Source organism: Cloeon dipterum, chromosome 4 (assembly GCF_949628265.1).
Source record: "Cloeon dipterum chromosome 4, ieCloDipt1.1, whole genome shotgun sequence".
NCBI classification, from domain to species: Eukaryota; Metazoa; Arthropoda; class Insecta; order Ephemeroptera; family Baetidae; genus Cloeon; species Cloeon dipterum.
The window spans coordinates 27,758,376-27,782,180 of NC_088789.1; the positions used below are offsets into that span (position 1 = coordinate 27,758,376).

The 23,805-nt window shown below is 43.2% G+C and overlaps 2 protein-coding genes across 4 annotated transcripts in view; one reads left to right on the plus strand and one right to left on the minus strand.

Annotated features, from left to right (window-relative positions):
- The first annotated feature begins 1,902 nt into the window (after window positions 1–1,902).
- The window catches only part of Ypel (Yippee-like), a 30,092-nt gene continuing 8,189 nt past the window's right edge, over window positions 1,903–23,805 (plus strand). Inside the window, exons 1-3 of one of the 3 annotated variants that reach the window (XM_065487461.1) lie at window positions 1,903–2,059; window positions 17,775–17,832; window positions 18,121–18,389. In XM_065487461.1, the coding sequence (XP_065343533.1) occupies window positions 18,285–18,389 (105 nt within the window). In that variant the 5' untranslated portion in view covers window positions 1,903–2,059; window positions 17,775–17,832; window positions 18,121–18,284. Of the gene's footprint in view, window positions 2,060–11,104; window positions 11,261–16,542; window positions 16,652–17,774; window positions 17,833–18,120; window positions 18,390–23,805 lie in introns of those variants that run through there. The other 2 variants (XM_065487462.1, XM_065487463.1) reach the window with 2 other exon arrangements.
- LOC135942506 (myosin-11-like) lies at window positions 15,874–17,669 on the minus strand. Its single transcript, XM_065488641.1, has 3 exons — window positions 17,368–17,669; window positions 16,801–17,314; window positions 15,874–16,751 (listed from the first exon to the last, which is right to left on the minus strand). Exons 1-3 carry the CDS (start codon window positions 17,667–17,669, stop codon window positions 16,356–16,358), a joined length of 1,212 nt encoding a protein of 403 aa, XP_065344713.1. The 3' UTR covers window positions 15,874–16,355.

The window sequence follows — 23,805 nt, forward strand, 5'->3', positions numbered from 1 at the left end:
GACGCGCAGCAGGCTTTAATGCGCATCTGCTGCTAATTGGAGGCAGCTGAGATCTTTATAACGCAATACCACATTCGAATTTATTTTATTTCCTAACATTCTAAGCATTATTTCGTGAAGGAAAAATACGTTTTCTTAAAACCCAAGCAAAAATCACAAAAATAAAAATAGCATCCCTGCCGCATGATTTTGTGATTACAAAGCCACGTCTCGCAGGACGGTTTTGGCTGTGTCAAGATAACCAGACGGAACTAACACGATCGATTATCAGTCTTAACTTAGAAAAAATGTAAAAATTTTCATTTTTGCGATTTTTACAGGTTTCACGGGACACTTTGGGTGAATTTTGAGAGTACATAAATTAATTTAAAGATTTAATGTGTGCGTTGAACTCCTCTAGTCAAGCCCGATCGAATAAACATGAAATTTGAGGTTTCCGGTCAAGGTCACCAAGGCTCATTTTCATTAATTTCCGGATGTTTTTTTTGGATTTTAAAAATCCGAAAAGTCAGAAACGCCCATTAAAAGTGGTATCATGGTAAGTGCAAACTCGTGTACAAATACCAAGTGTGCATTCAGAATCGTTGCCGAGAAATTCACTTTTAAATTTCGTAAAAAAAAACAAATGTTTCAATTTTGTAAATGGTGTGAGCTCCAAATAATCTCGGGTTCTAAGGGTCAGAAATGCTACAACTGCACTCCGTTTTTGTCAACAGGTCTAAAAAAATGTGAAAAACTGTTTTGATTGAAAATATTAATAATTCACCAGTTGCATAAACCCTAAGTGTTCGAAGCCGCCAACAGATGGCGCCACCGTAGACTTTCGATTTTAAGGCACTTCCGCTGCGATTTCAGACTCAATCTAGCTACTGTGCATTCTTCAATTAATTTGCTATTTTTTGACGTGCTGAAAACCAAAATCGGTTCAGCCAATCGCCGTAAAATCGTGAAAATCTATTTTTTGAAATAAAAAAATATTTTCCAACGTTTCTACGGCGAATGGCTGAACTGATTTTGGTTTTCAGCACGTCAAAAATTAGCAAATTAATTAAAAACACCATATTAGCTAGATTGAGTCTGTAATCGCAGCGGAAATGCCTTAAAACCGTTTAAAACAAAATTTTTAAGAAAGTCTGTGGTTGCACTATCTGTTGGGCGGCTTCAATAACAAAGGGTTTATGCAACTGGTCAAATGGACTAAAAAATTCTACCAAAAAAATAAAAATATGAATTAATTTCTTCCTTTTTCTAATTAGCCAATTTAGATGGCTTTTGTCTGTTTTTCGTATGGTTCATTTAGCTTAAAATTGCATGAATCGTGCTCATTAAACTGGCCCAAAAAATCGGAAATCTAAATTCCACTCATTTAAGGTTTATTTATAATTAAAACTAAGTGTACTTTGTTTAAAAAATATATGTACGCTCTTTTTTGTTGAATTAAATCAACAAAAAAATCTTGTTTCTGTAGCAAGAATAGCAGGGTTTGCAATTTTGTCAGTTTTTTTTTTATATTAATAATAGATTTTGTAGATCAGATAAGTCCAAGGCAGAAATTTTTCGCCTGACTTAACGACTGGTTGTTCAATGTCATTTCAGTTTTGCATTCAAACCCAATCAAAACAATTAATCACAAGAAGAAGAAGTGCTTGTTTTTCGGAACGCGTGAGAAACAAAATAGAAACACTAGCAAAAGTGTACTGGGAAAATAATAAAAAGACACACAGTCACACACACGTGAGATAGGCAGGCCCGCAAGGCCTACTCGCGGAGCTGGCGCTGCAAGTGAGACGGAGTAGAACAGCTGGCTAGGTTCTGGGACGGCGCACGCCTAGATCCTGGCCGCACAGATGGTGCGCAGTCGCCGAGTGCGCAGTCAACAACACAGCCAATGCGAGCGAGCGAGGCCAATGCAAAATAAATCGAAGCAAGGCAGGTTACTGCGTGTTACACAGTCAGTCGAAGCGCAGCTTTGTTTTGGTCACGAAGCACCGTCTCCGCGGGGCCCTGGACGCTTGTCAGCGCTGCCGGACGCTCGGACAACCCTTCCGGCACGAGCGAGGTGAGTTTGCCGAGCCGTTCGACGCGTTGTTCGCGGCCGACGACGCGATTTCGGCGCTCGTCTCGGCCGCGGGCCTGCCTGCCATCTTGTCTAATTAGACGAGCGCGCTTTCGGCGCCTCGGACACACGTCCCACGCACTTGTCCACCCTCGGACCACCCTGGCAGACCTTACTGCTAGCACGGGCGATCGGCCAGCCTGTTGGCAACGGCCGCAGGACGTGTTTGTTTTTGTTGTGGTTCGGCCTGCCGCTGATGCTTTCTGGGTCATTCACCCGACCGACCAGGCTGCGAACTTTAGGAGGACGCACCTGCATCCTCCTACCCGTCCGCCCAGAGGGCACCTTGTCAGTCGCCTGCCGAAATTTCCCCTGCGTTTCAACCCTCGCCAGGGTTGTTAATTCGTTTGATTGGAAATCACGGGTCGCAGGTGTCAAGATAATCTTTTCACCCTTAGATTAAAATCATTGGTGCAATAATTTCAAAGTTGAAGTATGTCTTGTGTTGAACTCGTCTCGTCAAGCCCGATCGAAGGAACGCCGAATTTGAACTCGTACGTCAAGGTTAAAGGTCACCAAGGCTCATATTCGAACATTTCCGGGTGTTTTATTTGGTTTTTAAAAACCCGAAAAATCCGAAACGCCCCTGAAAAGTTGTCTCAGGGTACGTGTGAACTTGTGTGACAAATTCATGGTAATTTTTAGCTTCGTTTTCGGAAAATTCAATTTTAAACGTAAAAAACACGAATTTTTCGAATTTTTGTAAATGTTGTGAGCGCTAAATCTCGGGTTCTAAGCGTCAGAAATGCAAAAACTGCACACCCTTCGACTTGGATGGACTCCCCCTGGCGAGCTAAATGGTTTTTGGGGTGTCCACGCATCAAAAATAATTTCATCCCCCGAGTAGAAATGTTAGTATTTCCAACCGTTACGATTTGATGTTCATTTATTGCTGGAATTCGGTTAAAGGGATGATTTTTCCTCTTTCAAGCTGAGCAGGTGGTTTAGACGTAGAATTTTACAACCGTATTGACACCCTACCGTGTTTGACTTTGTTATCTTTTACTAAGCCCAGCTGCCTGCTGTGTGTGCCTCTTTTTTTACTTGTGCTTCGAGTTCACGTCGTGTCATTTTTTACATCGCTTCAACTAATAAACGTTTATTCAATTTAGAACAAGGAAGGAAATGACCCCAAAATCGTCTGTTAAGTTCTCATCTACAAAATGGCTATTATTCTTTAATCTGATTATAATGAAGATAAAGGTCAGTGATCTTTTAGAGATAAAAAAACACTTTTAAGATCAGTGCTGTTTGGTGATTTATTATTTTTTGTACAGTGAATATTGTTCTCTTTATGCAATTTGAATTTATTAATAGATTACGTTTGGCTCGAGGTGAGCAAAATTTGGCCGGCTCTTTAGTCAAGTGCGTTTGAAGGTGAATTCGTGTCGGTTTCAATTGTATCCAGCGCAAAAGATTTCAAAATTAGACGGTGATGGATGGTGACATCACATTAGCTCGGCGATAAGAGGAAGAGGCGCTTCTTATGTGCCATTAATTCGTCACCGCAGTTTGAAAGTCAGGCACACGCGTGCATGTAAGACAGATAAATTTGACATTGTTAGAGGCCGTCTGCCGCGAAGCGCCGTGATCTCTAAAAGACTAACCGGAATTTAAATTGAAACAAATGTGTCAATGCAAAAATCCGGAAAATACTTGTTACCAATCCATAAGAATTTAGATAAAGCCGAAATTGACCTAAATTGTCTCCTTACTGTAAAACCACGATTATTTTCACAATTTGGGGAATGTTTCCTCGGAATTCGCACACCGTTGAATAAATCACGACGAGAGGGATCGAAATCAAGCGAAAATATCAATAAATATTTCGAGAAATTAGCCGAAATCTGATAAACTGTTGCTAAACATCACAAAGTTGGCCTGCAAAATGCTGAAATACCATTTTGCGGCTTTTCTTGTGTGAGGAATTTAGTTGCGTTGCTTGCAACATAATCCCGCAAGGTGTGCACCCCATTTGTTTACATCTCGAGCGGTGAACGTGGCAGCGATCGCAAATCCTGATAATATAGTGCGTAGTTTTGTCGAATACCTATAAACTAAATCAATAGAAGTGCAAGCAAGCACGCACACACACTCACACACAAACGGTAGCGCGGAAACGCGAATCGGCGCAGCCAAGTCCCTGGCCACGCGGAGAGTGGGAGGGTTAAAAAACGTGACGACGGGGTGCTGTGGGGTTGCACGGGGGCTGCAGAGCGCGCGCCAACAGCGAGCTATTCGCGGAACGGATAGGGAAAGCCAGAGATGTGCGCCCGCAGCACAATTCATGGAAATCGAGATCAACGCCTGCCTCCCTTTCTGAATCGCACATCGACCCAGTGCATCGACTATCGGTTTCGTTTGGCAGGGTGGGACGTCTATTTCAAAGAGCAGTAGCTTTACTGGCCAACAATTGGGATAATTTTGCACAAAGTGGAATGATACTGGACAACAGTTAAAAATTATTTGAATTGTTGGATGCCATAAGCAATTGATCGATAAAAAAATTTGTTCAACAATAAAAAAGGACCTTCCCACAGAAAAAATTCAAATTTTGCCAATTTTCTCCAAAATTTAGTGCTTGAACATATTTTCTTGGCATATTCCGATTCCTCTCGTCGAGATCTGTCCAACGGTGTATTCCACTTATTGGGGAAACTCTTGGTTTTGAAATTAAATCGGATTTCAAGTAAGGAGACAGCCCTTACCATTTGAAAAGCACGCTAACTTTACAGCCAATTTTCCCAAAAAATTACAGTGCTTCTTAGGTCAATTAAGGCTTTAACTGAATCCTAAGGAACGAGTTTATGCATTGGCAACAATTATTTCCAGGCTTTTGCAGTATCATTCCTTCAGGACGGAGGAACAGTTCAATTTAGATTTTGTCAAATATCTCGAAAAATTAATGATCGTTTTGCTTGATTTCGACCCGTCTTATCGCCATCTATCCTATGGTACTCGAATTTCAAGGAAAATTTCCCTGATTTGCAAAATAAATCGTGATTAGCGTAAAAAATTAATTTTTTAGCATTTTCCTTCTATTTAGATAGCATTTTAATCAAAAGGTACAAAAATTTCCCTTAACGCATTACTAAAATATTTTGTATAAAAAAACTTGAAAGTGTTAAATTTCAAAACGTCGATGTTGCCACGCCGCTGGCTTGCGTCTGCATCTGCACGATGCAGCAAGAGTGCAGGGAGCGGATTGCATCTATTCTTCTGGCCTGCTGTGCTGCTGCTGCTGCTGCTCTGTCAGATTGAATTTTTAATAGCAGCCAGCGCGCGTCTCTGGTCTCTGGCTCGAGAGCGAGTGGCCCACTTCTTTGTCTCTGTGCGCCGCGAGCGAGACCGTTAGCTGAATTATTATTGTTATTGCCATTTCTGGTGTCGTTATCGTCGCCGCGCGAACCGAGAGGCCGACGGACGGACGGACGGACTGGGACTATCTGATAAACGCGGCGATACGGGGGCGGATGCTGCAAAGTGCGCAGTTGGCTCCAGGTGCTGCCGTGCTGTGCTGCGAACCTTTGTACACGATAACTATTAAAGAATGAGCGTGCGTGCGCGACAATTGCCGGTGGAGCAGTTGGCTTTAACACCTGCTGCCGAATCGGAAGATTTACCGGAAATTCAGCGTCAGAAAATTTCTCAGAGGATTAATTAGCCTTCTGGCATTGGGCTCGTTTTGCAACGCAGAGTGAACGGAAAGTTTCGTGTTTCAGCTGCTCCCGAGTTTCAAATGAAGCAAAACTCGTGCCCGGCCTCTCTTGGATTATTGTGAAATTTTTATGAGAAATATACTGTCTTCCTCGAGTGAAAATTTCAAATCTCTCTTTTTTACGAGCAGTTAAATTTGAAGTGGAGCTTTACTGGCTAATTAACAATTAAGAATATTTTGCGTTGTTGACTATAGCATGTTGTTTTTTAATTTAAAAGTCAGGACCGAGAAAAGCAGTTAAATTTAAGATTTTCCAAAATTCACCGATTTTTTCCGCTTGATTTCGATTCTTCTCGACGCGATCTATCCAATGGTGTGCGAATTGTAAGGAAAAATATTCTTAATTGTGAAATAAACCGTGATTTTGCAGTAGGGAGACAATGCTTGATTAGCATGCAAACCTTTGAGCCGATTTTCTCAAAATTTTAAATAGTATTTCAAGTAAACTTTACTTTTAAGAAGACAATGTTGCATGCCATTGTTGTGTGAAACCTGAGCGAGGAACTATTTCCAGATACGAAGCTCTTAATTATCTTTCCCTTGAGTACTCACGCAACTTGAGAGAGTTTACACTTTTGGTGCCGTTACAAAGTCATTGACCGCCTTGGAAATATTTTGTCAACAGTAATTGTCATTATAAATTAGAGAGGAAATTTCATTAGTTTTCTTCACAAACATTGCAGAAGCTTTCAAGAAATCGTATTTTCGCCCCCCCCCCCCCTCTAATAGTATTTCAATTTAGTGATAAAATAAAGTAACCGTCAAAATCTTCCGCAACTCACAAGGAAACCCTTTTCCCAACCAAAATTATAAGTACTTTTTTTCATTCAAACTCTTGTGGGGTCGAGGAGCCGTGACAGAAATGCGTCTTTTCTCTTTGTAGTAATTCGTGACGAGGCAATCAATGTAAAATATTCGGGCGCCCAAAGGGGAGCGTGGAGGGAGAGTCTCAGGTTATTCAACCACCCTTCACGGAGGGGAGCGCTCACACACACACCCGCGACGGCTCTCTCGCTCTTCTCCTGCTGGTGGCGGACCGGTCAAGTCGGACCACCTTTAGCTCTCCTCCTTGCTCATCCCTTGGGTAGCCTCTCTCTCAGCGCATCTGACAAGCGCATCATAAACCGCCATAGGTATGGATTTCAAACCACCCCGACCCTGCTTTCCTTTATCGACTGGCTAAATACGCGGTCAAACCCTTTCCGTATAGTTATGGCTAAGTAAGAGAATTAAGCTCAGGACTCGTGAGGAATCGGCGCTGCTGACATTAATTCTCGTGGTTTGAAGTAGTAAAGTTAAGACTGCAATATCACAAACAATAAATAATGTGAACAAGAAAATGTCAATTTTGGACATTTGCAATTATTATGGATACAATCAGTTAATTTTTACCCCGTACGTAGTGCGGATCTTAACAAGTTTCTAGAATATTTTCGCATGGAAACTCTTCCTAGTCAGAGAGAGAATTTTGTTTCGACTGCTGTTGTGCGAGGTTAGAAGTGCAGAGGGGGAGAAGATGCAGCGAAGGGTGCGTTTCACCTTTGCACTGCCACCTGGCGATACAGATTTAATACAAATTTAATTGAATTGATGAAGTTTTATATTAATTATCATCATCAGCTTTATTTTTCCTAAAAATCCTCAAAAGCGGCTAATGGCTCATGAATTACGAATGAATTTTTTGCCGGTACTGCGCTGTTAGTTGTGAGTCGAGCTTCAAAAACGGGCGCGCACACACAAGCCACACTTGGCTCCCAGCGTCATGCGTGCGAGTGTGTTTGTTTTCGCTTGTAATTGCACGTGAGGATCCAAAAATAATTGGCGGCCAAAAGTGGGTAAACAAAGCCGCGGGCGCGCGGTTGAGTGCTCATTGGAAGATATCAACCGCGTACTTGTATATTTTGGTTTGCGCGCGCCCCGAATTAGACTAGCCTCCTTTATGAATGTGCTCCAGCCCGAAGCCGCGAAGCAGACGCACTTTTGCCATCAAACGCCGCAATTATTTTTCGCACCACCGGCTCCACCAGACGGGCGCTGCGCATTAGCGCTGAAAAAAAATCGTGCGACGTGATTGGAACTTGAGCAGGCTCTAAATCTTAGTCTGCTGCGAGTGCTAGGTCGAAAACCTTTTCCTATTCGGAAAGCGGATCAAATTTTCAATTTTTTGCACATGCTGAAAAATTTCCAAGAAAAGTATAAATGACCGAAACAAAGCTTGATTTTATGAAAACAAACTAAGAAAAAATTAATATAAGCCGTTGAATTTCTGCATTCAATTTTCCCAGAGCAGAAATTGATCAAAAGTAACAAAAATCGTATCGATCGTTTGATTCGTCTCGAAGAGAAGATTGCAAATATGTCAAGTAACTTTTTATTTTTAAATCCGACCTCTTGGCAAGAAGTTATGGCAATTGGAAATTAGTTTAAGCTGTGACTATTGGAAAATTGTCATCTTTCATTAAACATAATCGATTTGTAGCGAAAAACACCATACTTTCGGATTATTAGGGGCGTTCCCCTTGTTAGTTTCACATAAATTTAACCGTGCGGCAAAAAAGACATTTAATTTCTGGTTCATACTGCAGAAAGCCGCGTCTGGCAGGAGGTGTTTAGTTTCCAGAGCAGAGTCCTAAAAAAGCTCTTTCGCTGCCACCGCACAAATCCTGCCTGTACTTTAGTTCAACCACCGCACAGTTTTTGTTCTGCTGCCTGGCTAATTATTCACTCTAAGGCTGCAGACGACGAGATTTATCGTGTGCAGCCGGAGCAGAAAACTGGATTATGCCGCGAAATTGAGCTGCAGAATATAAAGAGAGAACAGTCTGTCTTTTCATTTACGTAATGCGTCTCGCGAGCGCTTTTGATTCAATTTCGGAAATGAAATCAGTCTGCTTTTTAGCCTTTCTTCGCATGCTGGGAACGAGTTTAAATCATCGCGTCTTTAGAAATGTAATTGCTTTTAGAACGGAGTTTTGAACCGTAAAATAAATAAATAAATAAATTAAGAGCGGAAAATGAGGTGGTCTGACTTTTCATTCAAATGTCTTTTGAAATTTTATGAACCTAATGCAAGGTTAAATTATTTTAACCTACACAGTTGTCAACCAGATAAATTTGAAAATTACCTGCCTGATCAAAAAGCATATTTCAACATCTCGGCCTGAAAAGTGTGCTCATTGCATTCAATTTAAGTTTTCAGACGTCCTCAGTACACGTGTTGTGGCTCTCTGAATTAATAATTAAATTAGCTCCGTTATTCAGATCACTCACACGTGCGAGCGAGATGCGTGATTCACCTCGCAGTTCAAGTAAATAAAAAACCGTGCCTCGGACAGTCGGTAAATCCCCATGACACGCAGCTGTGTATGCGCGAAAATTCCGTGTGCGCCCGCTCGTCATAATAACTGTTGGCGAATAGCGACGAGAGAAAAAAGATGCTGTTGCCTGCCTGCCTGCCTGGCTGCCGGTGGCGCGGGTGCACGTGCAGCGGCGCGGTGTGCTCGACGAAAATGATGATGATGGCGATAATAAGCAGCCGTCGTTCGCAGTACAGTCTTCTGATGGGTCGCCGTGCAAGGTTCAAAAAGTTATCCGCGATACGGACAAGAAAATGAATATTTCTTGCTCATCGTGCTAATGAAAATACACCCACTTGAAAAAATGATATTTCAAATTTGTCTTCTTGTGCTGACGAAAACACTGCGCACAAATCTGCTCGCGGCGGCTTCCGCTGTTGCCTACAGCCGCGGCAAAATATTAATTTTCCGCTGAGTGGCGGGTCGGCCAGCTGGCGCGAAATTCGCAGACAATCGCGCGTGGCTGATAACAGGCTCGAAACAATGAGCAGCGCACGCCAAGCCAAAGCAAAATGAAAAAAATCGCAGATAAGAGAGGCAAGAGAAATTGGGCAAAGCAGCCGAGCACGCGAGGAGGCGGACCAACGAAGAGGAAGCGAAGAAAAAGAAGATATTCAGACACAAACAAAGGCGCGGGCTGTGTCTTGTCTTATCAGCAGCTGGCGGAGTGTATGCGGCCGTGGTGCTGCCGGCCTGGCCGCCTCTCTTCGGGCACTTGGCTAAAATAAATGCATTTTATTTATCGGGGCACAGCCACCACGGCTAAAGTGTTTTTAAAAACTAAGTGACGAAATGTCACGGCAGGAGGCAAAATTGGCATGGGGCCGAGCGAACTGGAAGAAATTGTCGCCTCAAAATAAAAGTAAATATTATTCTTTTTGGAACACGCCGTAGTGTCTCATCTCTCCGTGGTACAACTTCAAAAATAAGGTGTGCTTCCCTCTTGATGAGCCCGATCGAACTAAAAACAAATTTGATGTCCTAGGTCCATAAATTTAATTTTTAATTATGATTTTGGAGGTGAGCTCAGAAGATTTTGGAAATTAAAAAACATGCTTAAAACATGTGCGAATATTTCAGAGTGGTGTTATTTTTGGTGTTTTAAAAGTGCCTCTTCAAATCTCGACCAAAACACAAATTTTTCGATTTTTTTTGTGTTTTGCAAATATTAGCAACTCTAAATCTCGGGTTGTAACCATCAGAATTTCAAAAACTACCCATCATTAGACTCGTCTTGACCTCCCCTGACCAGCTGATGGGTTAAGGGGTGCTCATCCCACCCCTTTCAACCCCCTGCACTAATTTTAATAGAAAAATACTCACTCTAAGTTACCCCCACATGCCAGATTTCAAGCAAAACATGCCAAACAGTTTTTATTTGAATGAAATACAAAAGAAATAAAAATTCCAGCGTTTAAAATGTTTTTACTCTTTGTATTTTTAACAATAGTTTGTCTCCCAGACAGTTTCACTGTGAATAATTTTGCCGTTTGCCAGTGTTAATATGGCTTGATGGCGGAAAACAATCGCAGGAGCGACGCACTCTCAGGTTTCTGTCCTGCTTTGTTCTCGCTAAGTGCAAAGAACGCAAAACCAACGGAACGAGAGCGGGCGTACAACTAAATAAAACCGCACGAAATTGGGCTTTTGTGCCTTTGACGTGAAAATACGAACGTGTGCGGCGGCATCGTCTGGTGCGTCTGCGAGCGCGCTGGCCGGCCTTCGAATCTGAATTCATGTATTTTAATCGGCGCATCCACCAGGCCGGTGGTGTGACTTAATTCCGTCTAATCACAATAGTCGCGCGCATGCATAATTAATTAATGCTCTTGGTCGGCCGGTCGGTCGGTCGGCGGTGGTGGTGCTGCGTAGTAGTCGGTCGCGCTGCGCTGTTTACCGCCCGATCGCATCCCATGTCCGTCCGTTCGCTCGAGCAAATGCGCAGCGACAGCTGCTTTTCCTCATAATCACACTTGCAAAGGTTCTGCACTCTGATATTCGCGACGGCGACATCAACAGCAACGCTCCATTTTCCACGCCAGCTCGCTCTGACATAGACTGATCTGAAAGGTACATAACATTATACCTGTTCGCTTTGTTTTTGTGACGGCGACCGCCTAGAGTAAAGCTTCAGAGAAAATTTGCGAAACATTTTTTGTTACGTTTTCTTTAAATAGTACTGTATAAAAATTGAAAAAAAGCTAGTTTTCCTAAATTGTTGAAATTTTTTGAGAAATTTGGCTCAAAAGTTTGCATGCTAATTACTGTAAAATCACGATTTTTTTCACAGTTTTGGGAATTTTTCATCAAAATTTGCACTCCATTTGGCAAAATCTAAAATTGGACTAAAAAAATTTAATAAACCACTTGCTTAAAGTGGAATGATACTGGGCAACAATTGAAAATTATTTAAATTGTTGGATGCCTTAAACAATTGATCGATAAACAATTTGCAATAATAAAAAAGGACCTTCCTACATTAAAAATTCAAATTTTGCCAATTTTCTCTCAAATTTACAGTGCTCGAACATATTTTCTTGGCATATTCCGATTCCTCTCGTCGAGATCTGTCGAACGGTGTATGCCACTTGTTGGGGAAACTCTTGGTTTTGAAATTAAATCGGATTTCAAGTAAGGAGACAGCCATTACCATTTGAAAAGCACGCTAACTTTCCAGTCGATTTTCTCAAAAAATTACAGTGCTTCTTAGGTCAATTTAGGCTTTAACTGAATCCTAAGGGATGAGTTTATGCATTGGCAACAAGCATTTTCCAGTATCATTCCTCTTTAAGTCAACAATGCAAAATGTTCTTTATTGTTGGCCTGTAAAACTCCGGTTTAATACCAATCGTAAGGGCTTGAAATTGAAAATACGGAAAAATCGCGATTTTGCTCAGCTTTCAAACCGATTTTGATGGTTTAGACTTAAAAATATTGTCGGAATTGCTTAAAATTGAATTATACGTGCTCTTTTTATTGTCTTGTGACAAATCCTGGAAACGAAGCCCATTGTTTTTTATATCTGTTACATTTACATCTATAAAACATTTGAATTTGTAGTTCAAGGATCTCCATTTTCCTAATTTGATGGGGAAATGAGGATTTGAGGGCATGTTGAATATTGAAAGGCACTTGCGTGTAGTTTATCATCTTTTTCTTTTCATCTTGTTACAATATGCGGAGGCTTTTCATTCAAATCAGCCCCGTAATCGATGTTTGCAGGGGGTAGTGAATTAGGCCTCTCGCGATTGGAGAAAATTTATTGAATCTCTCAAGATGAATAAAAATGTGTCCTCTGGTATTTTCAGAAAAATCGATGCTAGCGACCCGAAAAGATACTTAAGATGAACGAACAAAGAGATTATTTCAAAGTCTGGAGTGAATAATTGTCTAAATATTTACTCTCTTGAAGCACTCAAGTCGATTGTCTCGGAGAGCTATTAGTTAAACAATTGAAGGAATCAAGCATTGTATGTAGTAAATAATGAAAATTGAATAGTCTCTCTGCCTGCTGCGTACAGGATCCAGGATTGAGAGCGTTTGTGGCGCTGTCACGAGTCGCGAGAGATCCATCCAGCTCTGTCGTTTAGTTTGAACGTGTGAGAGAGAGAGGCTGTCTAGCAGCGGGACGGACGAGTAATTGCTTTTCTGATGATAACGCGTTGTGCTGTACGCGGTACATATGGTGTATGTATGTATGTACGTAAGTGTGCACATGCACTTGGTGTGTTTAACATTTTAATTGCGTTGACTTTGCGTCGCACAGTCGGCGAGTGAGAGCTTTGGTTTTACTGCGACGCAACTTTTGTTTCAATATAGCGCAAGCAGTCCAGAACATTTTGAGCGACGCAGGCAAAAAGTGGCGTTTCGAATGTGTTTCACGAGCCTGCATATATATATATCAGCCAGCGGCAATTTCGCCCCTGACCGCCATGCATGCTTCACAGGCTTCTTATTTTTATCGCTTGCAAGTTCGAGAAATGGTTTCAACGCTTGGTTCTCTTCTGCCGAATATCAAGGTCGGCTGTGCTCTAAAAATGCTTTACCGTTTTCACGCGTTCGTGGCGGACGAATTATTTACTTTATTACAAAAGCCACCAAAGCATTCAATTTTTTTTTTAAATTTTGCTTTGTAATCAGGACCGTGAACATTAGACCGTTTTTAGTGAAAACGAAAATCAATCAAAACGCAGTTGTAACACTTTTTCTATCTCAAAGAATAAAAATTGCTAAATTTTTAATTGAATATAGAAATGTTTTTGAACTGGAAAATTCAACTCTGTAAGTTAAAAAATTGGAAAAAATTGCATTTGCACTTTCAATTGGATTTTTAGACTGTTTTTAAACGTCTTTAGCTGCTTTTTAAGAGAAAATTGAATGTTTTTTTTTATTCAGAAAAAATTTGAACGTCTGAAATGCATAGATATATTACTCGTGTAACGTACAATTTTACGCAATTTTTCATGCGGCGTGGAATGTAGGAAGTAAGAGGTTTTGCTCTTTCAGCCGCAACTCGCTCGTCGAGGTTGTTGGTTTTAATCCTGATAGCAAGTGGTTGATAAAACCGTAAGATAGAATTGTTTTATAAAATGCGCATTAAATGATAATTAATATTAATGTGTACAACAGATATGCAGTTTTTACAACTCAAGAGTGCTCAAAATATTTGCCATCTAGCTCCTTACTTGACATAAAAATTATTGCGCCGAATTCTTTTATTATGAAGACAAAAGTCCCTTTCCACCCACGGCTGAAAAACTTGAAACTTGTAAACTGTTGGCTCACGAAGGCTTATCCTATTTTCGTCCAGAGTTAACGAGTACTTAGCTGCTTCACAGAACATTTCGTTTCTGCCATAAAAGTTGAAGAAAACACGCCACGTGGATTCTGACGGAGCCACCTTGACCTTTCACCTTGCTTGCCGGCTAACAAAAAGTCCAATTTCGGCCCCGAAAATAAATGCACGGCTGTTTACAACATTTTCTCTCAATTAAACCGTAAATGCAGGCGGCACGCGAGAATCGTTGTTGGGCTAAAAAGAAAGACACAGTGTACCGAGAGGAGGTGCGCACACGTAAAGTTTCAACTCGAAACGCAATCCGCGTCCGATCTCGTCGGCAATGAATAACTTTTCCGACCATTAGCCGACAGACTAATCGCCCTCGCAGTCTGGCCGTTGAACTTTTGATATTTGGCATGCGTGTACCAACGGCTAAGAAATTATTAAGTATACATATTACCGCTGCCGTCGTCACCGCTGAATTTTAAAGGAAACATGTTAATTCCGCTTTCACCGCGAATTGCTTCAATTAAACAGAATAGTGTTTGCATAATATTTACCGAGTTCGCTATTTCTAAACAAACTGAAAAACAGACTCGAAGCGACAAAGAGCGGAGGTCGGCTAAGTAATTTAACTCGGATCGGCACGGCAAGTTGCGCAAACACGCTTTCTTTGTTTTATATCGAACTGATTACCGCGAGCATGTGTTCTAGCGTTTGTAGCAAAGCCTCTCAGTTGCAAGTGCAAACTTCTACCAAGCAGAAGAAGTCGTAAAAGAGCTGCTAATATTAAAATATACATCCAGCTCCGCATTTGCATTGCGAAATTACGTTTCTGCCGCTGCAGTGAGAAATTGTCGCGTCGACACTTTGGTCTCGACTTTTTCAGCAGCTGCGCTTTAATAAATGCAAGTGCGCGTCTCCTCCAACGTGGTGATAATGTACGTGGAAACGCAGCTTGTTGCAGAATGTGCAACCTACTTAATTCTCGACGGCGGCGGCGGCGGCCGCGATGTGGAGCAGAAGCGATGGGAGATGAAACTGCTGACGGATAGCACAAATATTGAAACTCTAGAAAGGAAGGAAGGACTGGCTGCACCTGAGGTTACACAACTGTTGCCCTATCTCGGCAGAGTGCTCTTAATGCGCAGAGTAATCAGTAAAAAGTTGTCTGCATTTGATCCAGATAAAACTTGCAAATGACTAAACACGCTGATGATGGATGGAAATTAATTTTCCTGTTGAATGTCTGGGAATAGGGGCGTGGAAAACTGGAAAAGTTGCCTCGAACACCTGCCATAACATGCCGAGTATAAAGTTGAGTGGAAAACCATCGATTGAGGTGGTTGGCAAAGCAAAAGAATATACAAACTGGGACGTTTCTTTGTGCGCGGAAACCGTGCTCGTTTCCGCGAGAGAGCTGCATCGCCAGCAAAATAATTATGTTGTGCCGTTGCAGCTCTCGCGAGGGGTGGTTGGCTGGCTGCAGAGCTCGGCGCGCCCAGAATGTCCTCATTACACCACCCAGGCGTCGTCGGTCGGCTGGTCGACCGACCGGTCGTTCAGTTGGTCGGTCGGTGATCATGCATGTGTGTTTGTTTGGCTTTATTAAAGTAGGTTGCAACACACGCGGCAAAGAGAAAGAAGCATTGCTGTCGCCCGCTCACTCCGGGCAGATGAAACTGACACGATCAAACCCGAGTTGGGATAGGTTATCGCATCGCCGCTCTAGGCTCTCGGAGGCACTTACACAAGTGGAGCACAATGTGCATGCTATTTCCTCTCTATTCCTCAATAGCGATACGCGGCCGCGGCACACACGAGCGTCAAGCCGTATTGATTTGAGCAGGTAATAATTCTATCCTTCGTAACACTTTCATCATAGACTTTAACTCTGGCCCTTTTGAGAAAATCAAAATTGTAGTAGTTACAGATTTAATGCGCTTATTTATTCGTTTCATTACGGCTTTCCTCAGATTATCGATGAACTGGAGCCTAAAAGTCGGTATATATATTCAAACGCGAACACTTTGATCCGCATATCAACGTGTCAAGTCTTCTTTTCTTTGTAGGAGTAATCCGCCCGCATGCTAATTTTCTTCCTTGTTGAAAGCGCAGAATGCCGTCATCTCGGCGGAATAAGGCAATCTTAAACTGGCGTAACGAGGCAGCTCGACTCTCCTATAATGACACTCGCAAGATGGATGGATCGCGTTTGCTTATCGAGTGAGTGAGCTGCGGTTGGTTAATTAAACCGCTGAAAATGGAAATCTGCTGGCTGACTCCCTAGAAATCATATCAACAATCAACTCTGAAGTGAATTTTGCTATCGGATCTGATCGAGAGATAAATTCAATTTTTAACGTCACGTTTCACAATTGTGTATTAATACTTTTCGATAAGATCTGCGGCGGCTCTCATGTTCATCCTCAACAGACGGTTTTCCTCGAGCAGTTTTCGCACGGGGACCTCCCTCGAGTCCCTGTTGCCGCCGCTCACCACGCTGCGCACTGTCGACCTGCTGCGTACCGTTTGCCGCACAAATCCGCCCTTCTCTTCATCGCACTCTCGCAGTTCCGTCTTGCAATTCAAGCTGGCTCGATCCTTAGCCGCGCGAAGCTGCCGACTCAGCGAATCGAGCTCTTTGGAAAACTGGCCCTGGATGCTTTGCATGTGCGACTGTAAGCGTTGCCGCGACTCTTTCAAGCCCTGAATTTTGTCCTGGAGCTCATTGTTCTCTTGACGCACTCGCCTCGTCTCTAGATTTGCAGCATCTAGGCTCTATAAATGAACCGAAATAGATTTGAATTTATTTGTTTATGTACATTACCATCTGGAGGTGTGAAATCTCTTGAGAAAGCAAGTGCTTTTCATCGGTTAGGGTAAACGCACGGTTTTTCTCCAAGGCAAGCTGATTTTTCGTCTCCCTCAGCTCATTCTGCAGTCTCGTGTAGCCTAGTTTGTAGCCCTTGAGCTCCTTCTCGGCAGCGGCCACATCAGACTTGAGGTATTCGAGCTCTCGCTCGAGCCGCCGGTTGTCCTTTTTGGTCTTGTTCACTGCCTCCTCAGCACAGCTCACTTTGGACCTTTCGTGGGCCAACTTCTGCTGGAGACTGTTCGCCAACTCAACCGACCAGTCTGCTCCTTGTCTCAGGCAGTCAAGCTCGGTCCTCAGGGCCAGTTCCTGCTCTTTGAGCCTGGCCACGGTGTCTTGCGCTTCAGACAGGGATTCTGTCGTGACGGCGCCGACGTTCCTCAACTGATGGATTTCATCCTTGAGCCTGTCAATTTCGTCACTTTTCACCGCTTCCCGTGTCTTTTGTTTGGGAGAGTTCGAATCGGGACTGGAAATATACAAATAGGGATTGGCGATTTCTTTTGAAATTACCACACTGACCAGTTGAGCAACGACTCGGTTTCCTCTTTGAAGTCTATCGTGTGCCTCAGGAACCCTTCCTTTTCGTGTTGGCACTGATAATGGACGGAATTTTCGCTGTGAAAGGCACGGTCGTGCATTTTCTCCGTCTCCTCATCGCTGTTGCCTCCGTCGAGCGAGGAGGGCAACGAAATCGTAAACTGCGTGCGAAAAAGGTAGCCGTCGGCGCTGCCAGTCGATTCGGCGTAGATTTGGTCAGTTTCCTCGATTGTAGTCACGCTGCTTTTCTCCTCCAGATGAATCGAGTTGTTATTTTGCGCCATAGAAAATTTTTATAACAAAGTAATGCAACCAAAATTTGTCTCCATACAAGCAACAATGCCAACTAATTATTGTGATTATAACAATGCTGTTTTTTGTTGTTTCAGGTTGGGACAACCTTGCTCGACGCACTATAACTGGCTCCAAAAATCGCTATATTTAAAAGTAAGTTTAGTAAATGTATATTATTATTTTTTAATCCGTAAAGCTGCATTTTTTTTATTTCAAACGCTCCAGCTATTTTAATTATTTTATCGTCTCAGAGCACGCGAAGCAATGAGAAATACCATTCTTTCGTGAGCACGACAGTGAAAGAAAAAAAAGAAAAATACACTACAATCACGATCGCTTTACCGTGCACAAACTTTTTAAATCAATTTCAAGCTTGTTAATTCCTGCGAATGTTACAACTGTTAAATTGAGACTGATCGTAAGACTTGTGCTGCTGTTCAGGTCTCCCGAAGCCAGTCGTGGCCGACGGAGTTGGGTAGCCGGGGTGCCGCACCACCCTGGCCTGCTGGTGCTGCTGCAGCCGCCCCCCTCCAGAGCGGCCGTCGTCCCCTCCGCAGCAGCCTCCGCTGCAGCAGCCACAGCAACAGACTCAGCAGCCGACCCGCATGATGGTCAAGACCTTCCAGGCGTACTTACCTTCGTGCCACCGCACGTACTCGTGCGTACACTGCCGGGCGCACCTCGCCAACCACGATGAACTCATCTCGAAGGTAGGTCACGCCGGGGGCCAAAGTGGCGCGCGACCCATTTGTGCACGTGCACCCCACTTTTTTTGCAGAGTGTCGGGGGCATGCTGCTGCAAGCGCGCGAGTCTATTTATCCAGCTAATTCCCTTGATTGTGTTGAGTATTGCCTTTGCCGACTCGTGTTTCTCGAATCAATAACGTCGAGTACCAGTATAGAAAATTCATTCCGCGTTCTCGTCGAACTGTAAAATATTATCTCTATATTTTGATGAAATAATTGCAAATTAATCGTAGCCTCTCGAGTTGGATTAGGGAAACGTTAAACCAGAAGAAGTAGTTGCTGATTTTAGCAAGAAGTTCGTTAAGTTTATTTTTGTGAAATTTAGCCAATGAACAGTTAAATGTCAGATTATGCAAAATTTATCGAATAATTAATCTCGTCGCGGGCAATCCTATGATTTTCTCGAAAATTTAAATAATTTTAAATAACAATAACTCATTTTTAGATAGTTTTTAAAGAAAGATATTCTTTTTTCCTGACAGTTTGCTTTTAATCAAATGAAATCTCCATTCGCGGCTTTATCTGCTGCTGTGGAAAAAAAACATTTCCTCATTTATGTACATGCCTTAATGAAGTTGCGACGCTTGGCGACTCTGCCCACGAAGTGTCGTTATTCGCCTCATCAGATTTCTGCTCTCAGTCAGCTAAACCGGCCAAACGCAATCTCATCAGACCGTATTTAGTGTCACTTGCATTGCCTTCCTTCAAGGAAAACAACGTTGCGAGCAGAGATGCTGCTTTTGATGGGCCACCTGTTATGGAGTATTTCGGCGCAAATTACGCGCAAAAGCAAAGCTCCTTTGTACGCGCAGTTACACTTATCTGCAAGCCCGGCGCACTACGTCGCTATCGCCGTGCAATTTCCAGCTTTGCGCTTTGGGGCGGCGGCGGCGGCACCACCGCGTTTTGAACTTGATAATGACCAAGCATTGTTATTTATGGCTGCAGATAGCACTGCTTTTTCGGACGGAAATGGATATATATGGAGTTGTTGAGTCGCTGCTGCCATCGTGCGAAAAGCAAACTGTGCGACCGTCAAGTATCGATTTACGCGCGAAAGTTACAAGCTGACACTCGATAGTGTTTGCACGCACGAGTTGATAATATGTTGACGTTGTTTTGGCCAGCAAAAGAGCTTCCATTGCCTTGGCCACTCTTTTTCGCGGTCGTTGACACTGTTAGCTCTGCAGTGGTAAACAAAATAACACGACGTAGTGCAATCTTCAAGTACTTTCTACACTGCGTAGAAAAACTTATCTTGATCAATTTTCACAAGTGTTCAGATAAAAGTCTGGAAAATCTATTCGAGCGCAGAACGTTTCTCGATATTTATTTTGCTTGCTCGATTAAAAAATAAATAAACATCTATATTAGGAAAGAGGCAGTTTTTATCGTTTTTGTATGTTAAGCAAACTCGCAATTGGACTTTTTCTCTCCCTTTTAACTTGACGTGAACCTATTCTAAGCAAGCGTTCTTTCGGAACAGCTTTTTGAAGCCTGCTGTCACACACGCCAACTATTTGCCCACTTTGTGTGGCGGAATCCTTGCAAATCTCAGCCCCTTTTTACATCTCATTCCACCACAGAGCAGACGAGACACGTCAGCCGGCGCGCGTTCTTTCCTTCCTCCTTTGTTCCCGGCGCATTCCGGCCTGAAAAAGAGGGTCTCTGTCGTCTGCTGCTGCTTGGCTCGGTGACACCTGTAATTCAGCAGCAAATTGCGTATGCCGTGTAGGCCGGCGTGAAGGGAGGCGAACGAACTGACTAGTGAGAGTGCTCTCTCTCTATCTCTCGCTCTCAATCAATACACCCAGCCGGCTGGCTGGCTGGTTCTCTCGCCGTCTCTCTTTCTCGCTCTCTTGGCAACACGAGGCACCAATCGCCGAGCGGGTTAAGCTCGCCTGGTCACGTGACAATAACACACTCACTCACACACATACACACACAGGTTTGTTTTGAAGCACCCGCGGATTAAACGCCGCCGTCGCCGCGCATCATGAGAGAGAGAGAGAGAGATGCAAAAAGCGAGCCCCGGCAACGATAATATCATCCGACGAGGACCGCACTCGGCCCTTTGGACCTGTCGAGCGAATTACGCAGTTGCTGCGGCGAAATTGGGTTTTGCAGCTCGAAAGTTGGTGGCGCGGTAACGGGAAATGGGTCCGCGTGTCCTATTCTGATATTCTTGCTTGTGTGGTTTCGCGGCCGCCGAGTGAGTGTAATCTTATCGGGCCACCAGCAGCTGGGAATTAATCACGTGTCGATGCGAATCATATTTTTTAGATGCTCGTGATCTGAAAAAACGTGATCTTTTTTTTCTTTTGCATTCGAGTCGAGAAACTTCCACTTTACGTTTGACAGGCTTTTTGCTCAAGTAATGAATAACTCTGCTTTCTCAACCTCTCTTCAAGTTCCATTTAATCGTTATAGAGGCGTTAGAAATGCATCGGCGTGTGGTGCAACGAAAATAGGTCTGGACTGGATGATGTTCAATGAATTTGCGCAACTGCTCTCGAAGACCACCAACTCCGCGCCCGTTTTATTTGTACAATCTATTTTTACAACCGATTGCATATCTACCAAAAATAGATCTGATAATTCGTTGCGAGGAGCACAATGGCCGAATCAGTGGGGGCTCAACTTCCACGAATCGAGCCGAAAAACAATCGTGCAGAGGTGGAGGTGGCTCTTATTGTTCGTCTGAAATTTATCGCCATGTCAAGCGAAGAAAATAATTGCAGATATCAAGCTTGGTGAGCGCTGGCTTCAACCTTGGAGAGTCCAAAATTATCCTGCTCCGCCTGTCGGGCAGATTTATAAATTCTTCTCGCTAACTAAGTACACTTCGCGCACACAGCACATGCCGCTCTAATTAAAGCTTACCAACAATTAGCCCGGTTGTAAATCCAACGCTGGCTGACTGGCTGGCTGCTTGGTTGGTTTGTTGGGCGTGCGTGTGTGTTGGCGCACAGCAGCTCGTAAAAGCAGCAAAAAATAAAAGGAAATAAGCAGGCAGTTATGCTCGGATAAGTAATAAACATGGATGCAAACAAAGCGAAGGAAATCGCGCGTTTTTTGCGTTGCGCATATATAGAAACCCCGTGGGAAAGCTTCCGAGTTTATTTCATTCGCCAGCCTCCAGGCACCGACTCGACTCGCAACCCTTGCCCAAGTGCTGTTTCGCCCATGTAAAGTCGTGTCTGAAATATCTCTCGTAGCAGCAAAGTGTTGCGCTAACGGAGTATTTCACACCTCAAAGTCATTACTCTCCTTCCCTTGAGTGACCGCCAAATAGTGTGGCCCATCAGCGGCGCCGTCTAAACTTTCATCCAAAATAAATGCGTTCCTTGGGCAACGATCGTGTGTGGCACCTCGTCTCGTCGGAGCGCCGAGGCACGTAATCCAGCGCGTAGGACGACGATTTAGGTGTCAGTGAACTCGAGGAGGAGGAAGTGTACTTGTTCAAATCCTCCCCGAAGAGACCTCCTCACCGGCAAGCAGGTCGAAAAATCGAAAATGTATCACGAAAGCGAGCAGCAGGGTTTTTAAGTCGTCTCATGTCGCGTCCGTCCGTTCTCGTGCTCACTCACAAGGTTGCGATTTTTTTTTTTGCTCTTTGTTTGGTCGCCAGGCTCACGAAGGAAAATTACGCTCAAGTCCGAGACTGGCTCGCTGGCTTTGGCAGCACACATGATATCAGTTAGCAACAGCTAGCGAGCGTGTGTATAAAAATATCCTGCTGCTCCACGAGAGGAAGGCACGTGTGCACGTCAGCGCACCGACACACTGCCAGTTTCTCGTCGTCACTGCACCGACACAGCCTGATCAATATTTAGCTGTTTGTCATCTCGGCGGGGCACGAGCCTCTTTAATTAGGCGGCTTGCCCTTAATGCAGGTCAAGCACTCGCCCCCCCCCCCCCTCCACCACCCCCGCCGATATCTGTCAAATATTCTCCCCTCGTCCACGCGGTGTGGCGGACAAAAAGTAAAAAGTGCATTATGGCTGGAGGACGGTCACGTTGCGGCGACAGGGTTGCTTTATGGCGGTCCAGTCAGCAACGTGTGCTGGATGAGCAAGTTTTTCATCTCTTGAAAAGTGAAACTGTGCGAGCCAGCGTCTCTTTCTGTTAACACTTATTTCGCTATAAAGGTGAATTAGATTAATTAGTACGGAATTTAAGACGCCGACTAGTAATTACTTCTCCTCGTTAAATCTACTTTTAGACACTTAATGAGCACGAATCACGTAATCTTAAGACTTAAATCCCCTCACTTGAAATAATCCAAGACCATTTAGGGAGTCTAAAACCATCTAAATCGGTTGTGAACAAAAGGGACTGAGTTCTGGCAGGGGTCTGAGGATCTTGATGGTTTTATTTTGCTGAAACTAGAGCGTAATTTGATTAAAAACAACAGTGAGAAAACCCCGAGTTTCCCATATTTGCGGCTTTTAATTTTAAATTTGGGAATTTTCAAGTTTTCTGCTAATTGCTTGAAATTAGTCGTATAGTAAAAAAAATTAGACACCGTTGAACTCGTCTCGTCAAGTGGAACAACTTTTCTGGTGCCGTCAAAGGTCTTTTAAGTTGAATTTTCGAAATGGACTCAAATTTAAACTGAATGTATTGAAATATTTTTATTTTTATATTGCATATTTTAGAGGCAAAAATTTGATTTGCTGAGCCAAATTCTTGAATGGCGTATTACCTGATTTTTATTAGAAAAATAAAAGCTGCAAAATTGATGCTTTTTTGGGCTTAAAAAAATGTTTACACACCCTAATTTCAGCCTCTATCAGTTGGATTTTCAAAAACCGCATACCGCAAACTCCCCTCGATGCTCAAAATTCTTTTTGCACAATAAAAAAAGGAAAATCGTGCAATATTTTGTAGTTAGATAGCCAAAGTAGTCAAAGGGTCTCTTTACAACCTCAACCATGTAAATAAAGGCAAACAAAATCTCTCTAAAACGACCCTCTTCTTATCAAGAACCATTGAATTGAGGAAAATTCTGCAAAAGTCTGGTAATTTATCAATTTATTTATATCTTTCCTCTTAGCAAACAGAGAGGTGGAAAATCATAGCAAAAACAAGTCAAACGAATGTTGTAAAGTTCTCTTCATTTGCCTCAAGCTGATCAAATCTGGTTTATTATCATTTCTTCCTTTCATAGCATGCCCTGCAATATTTTTCTTTCCCTTTTAATTAAATCCCAGATCCCAGCCAGCAAAAAAAACAGCGTTATTTTCCGCGAATAAGCACGGTCGGAAATTACATGGCGTTGTTGCTGCGCAAAAGTCGCGGGCTACTTTCCTGCCGGGTTCGCGGAAAAGACGACCTCTTTTCCACACAAACATTTAGGTAGGCAACCAGCGCCGC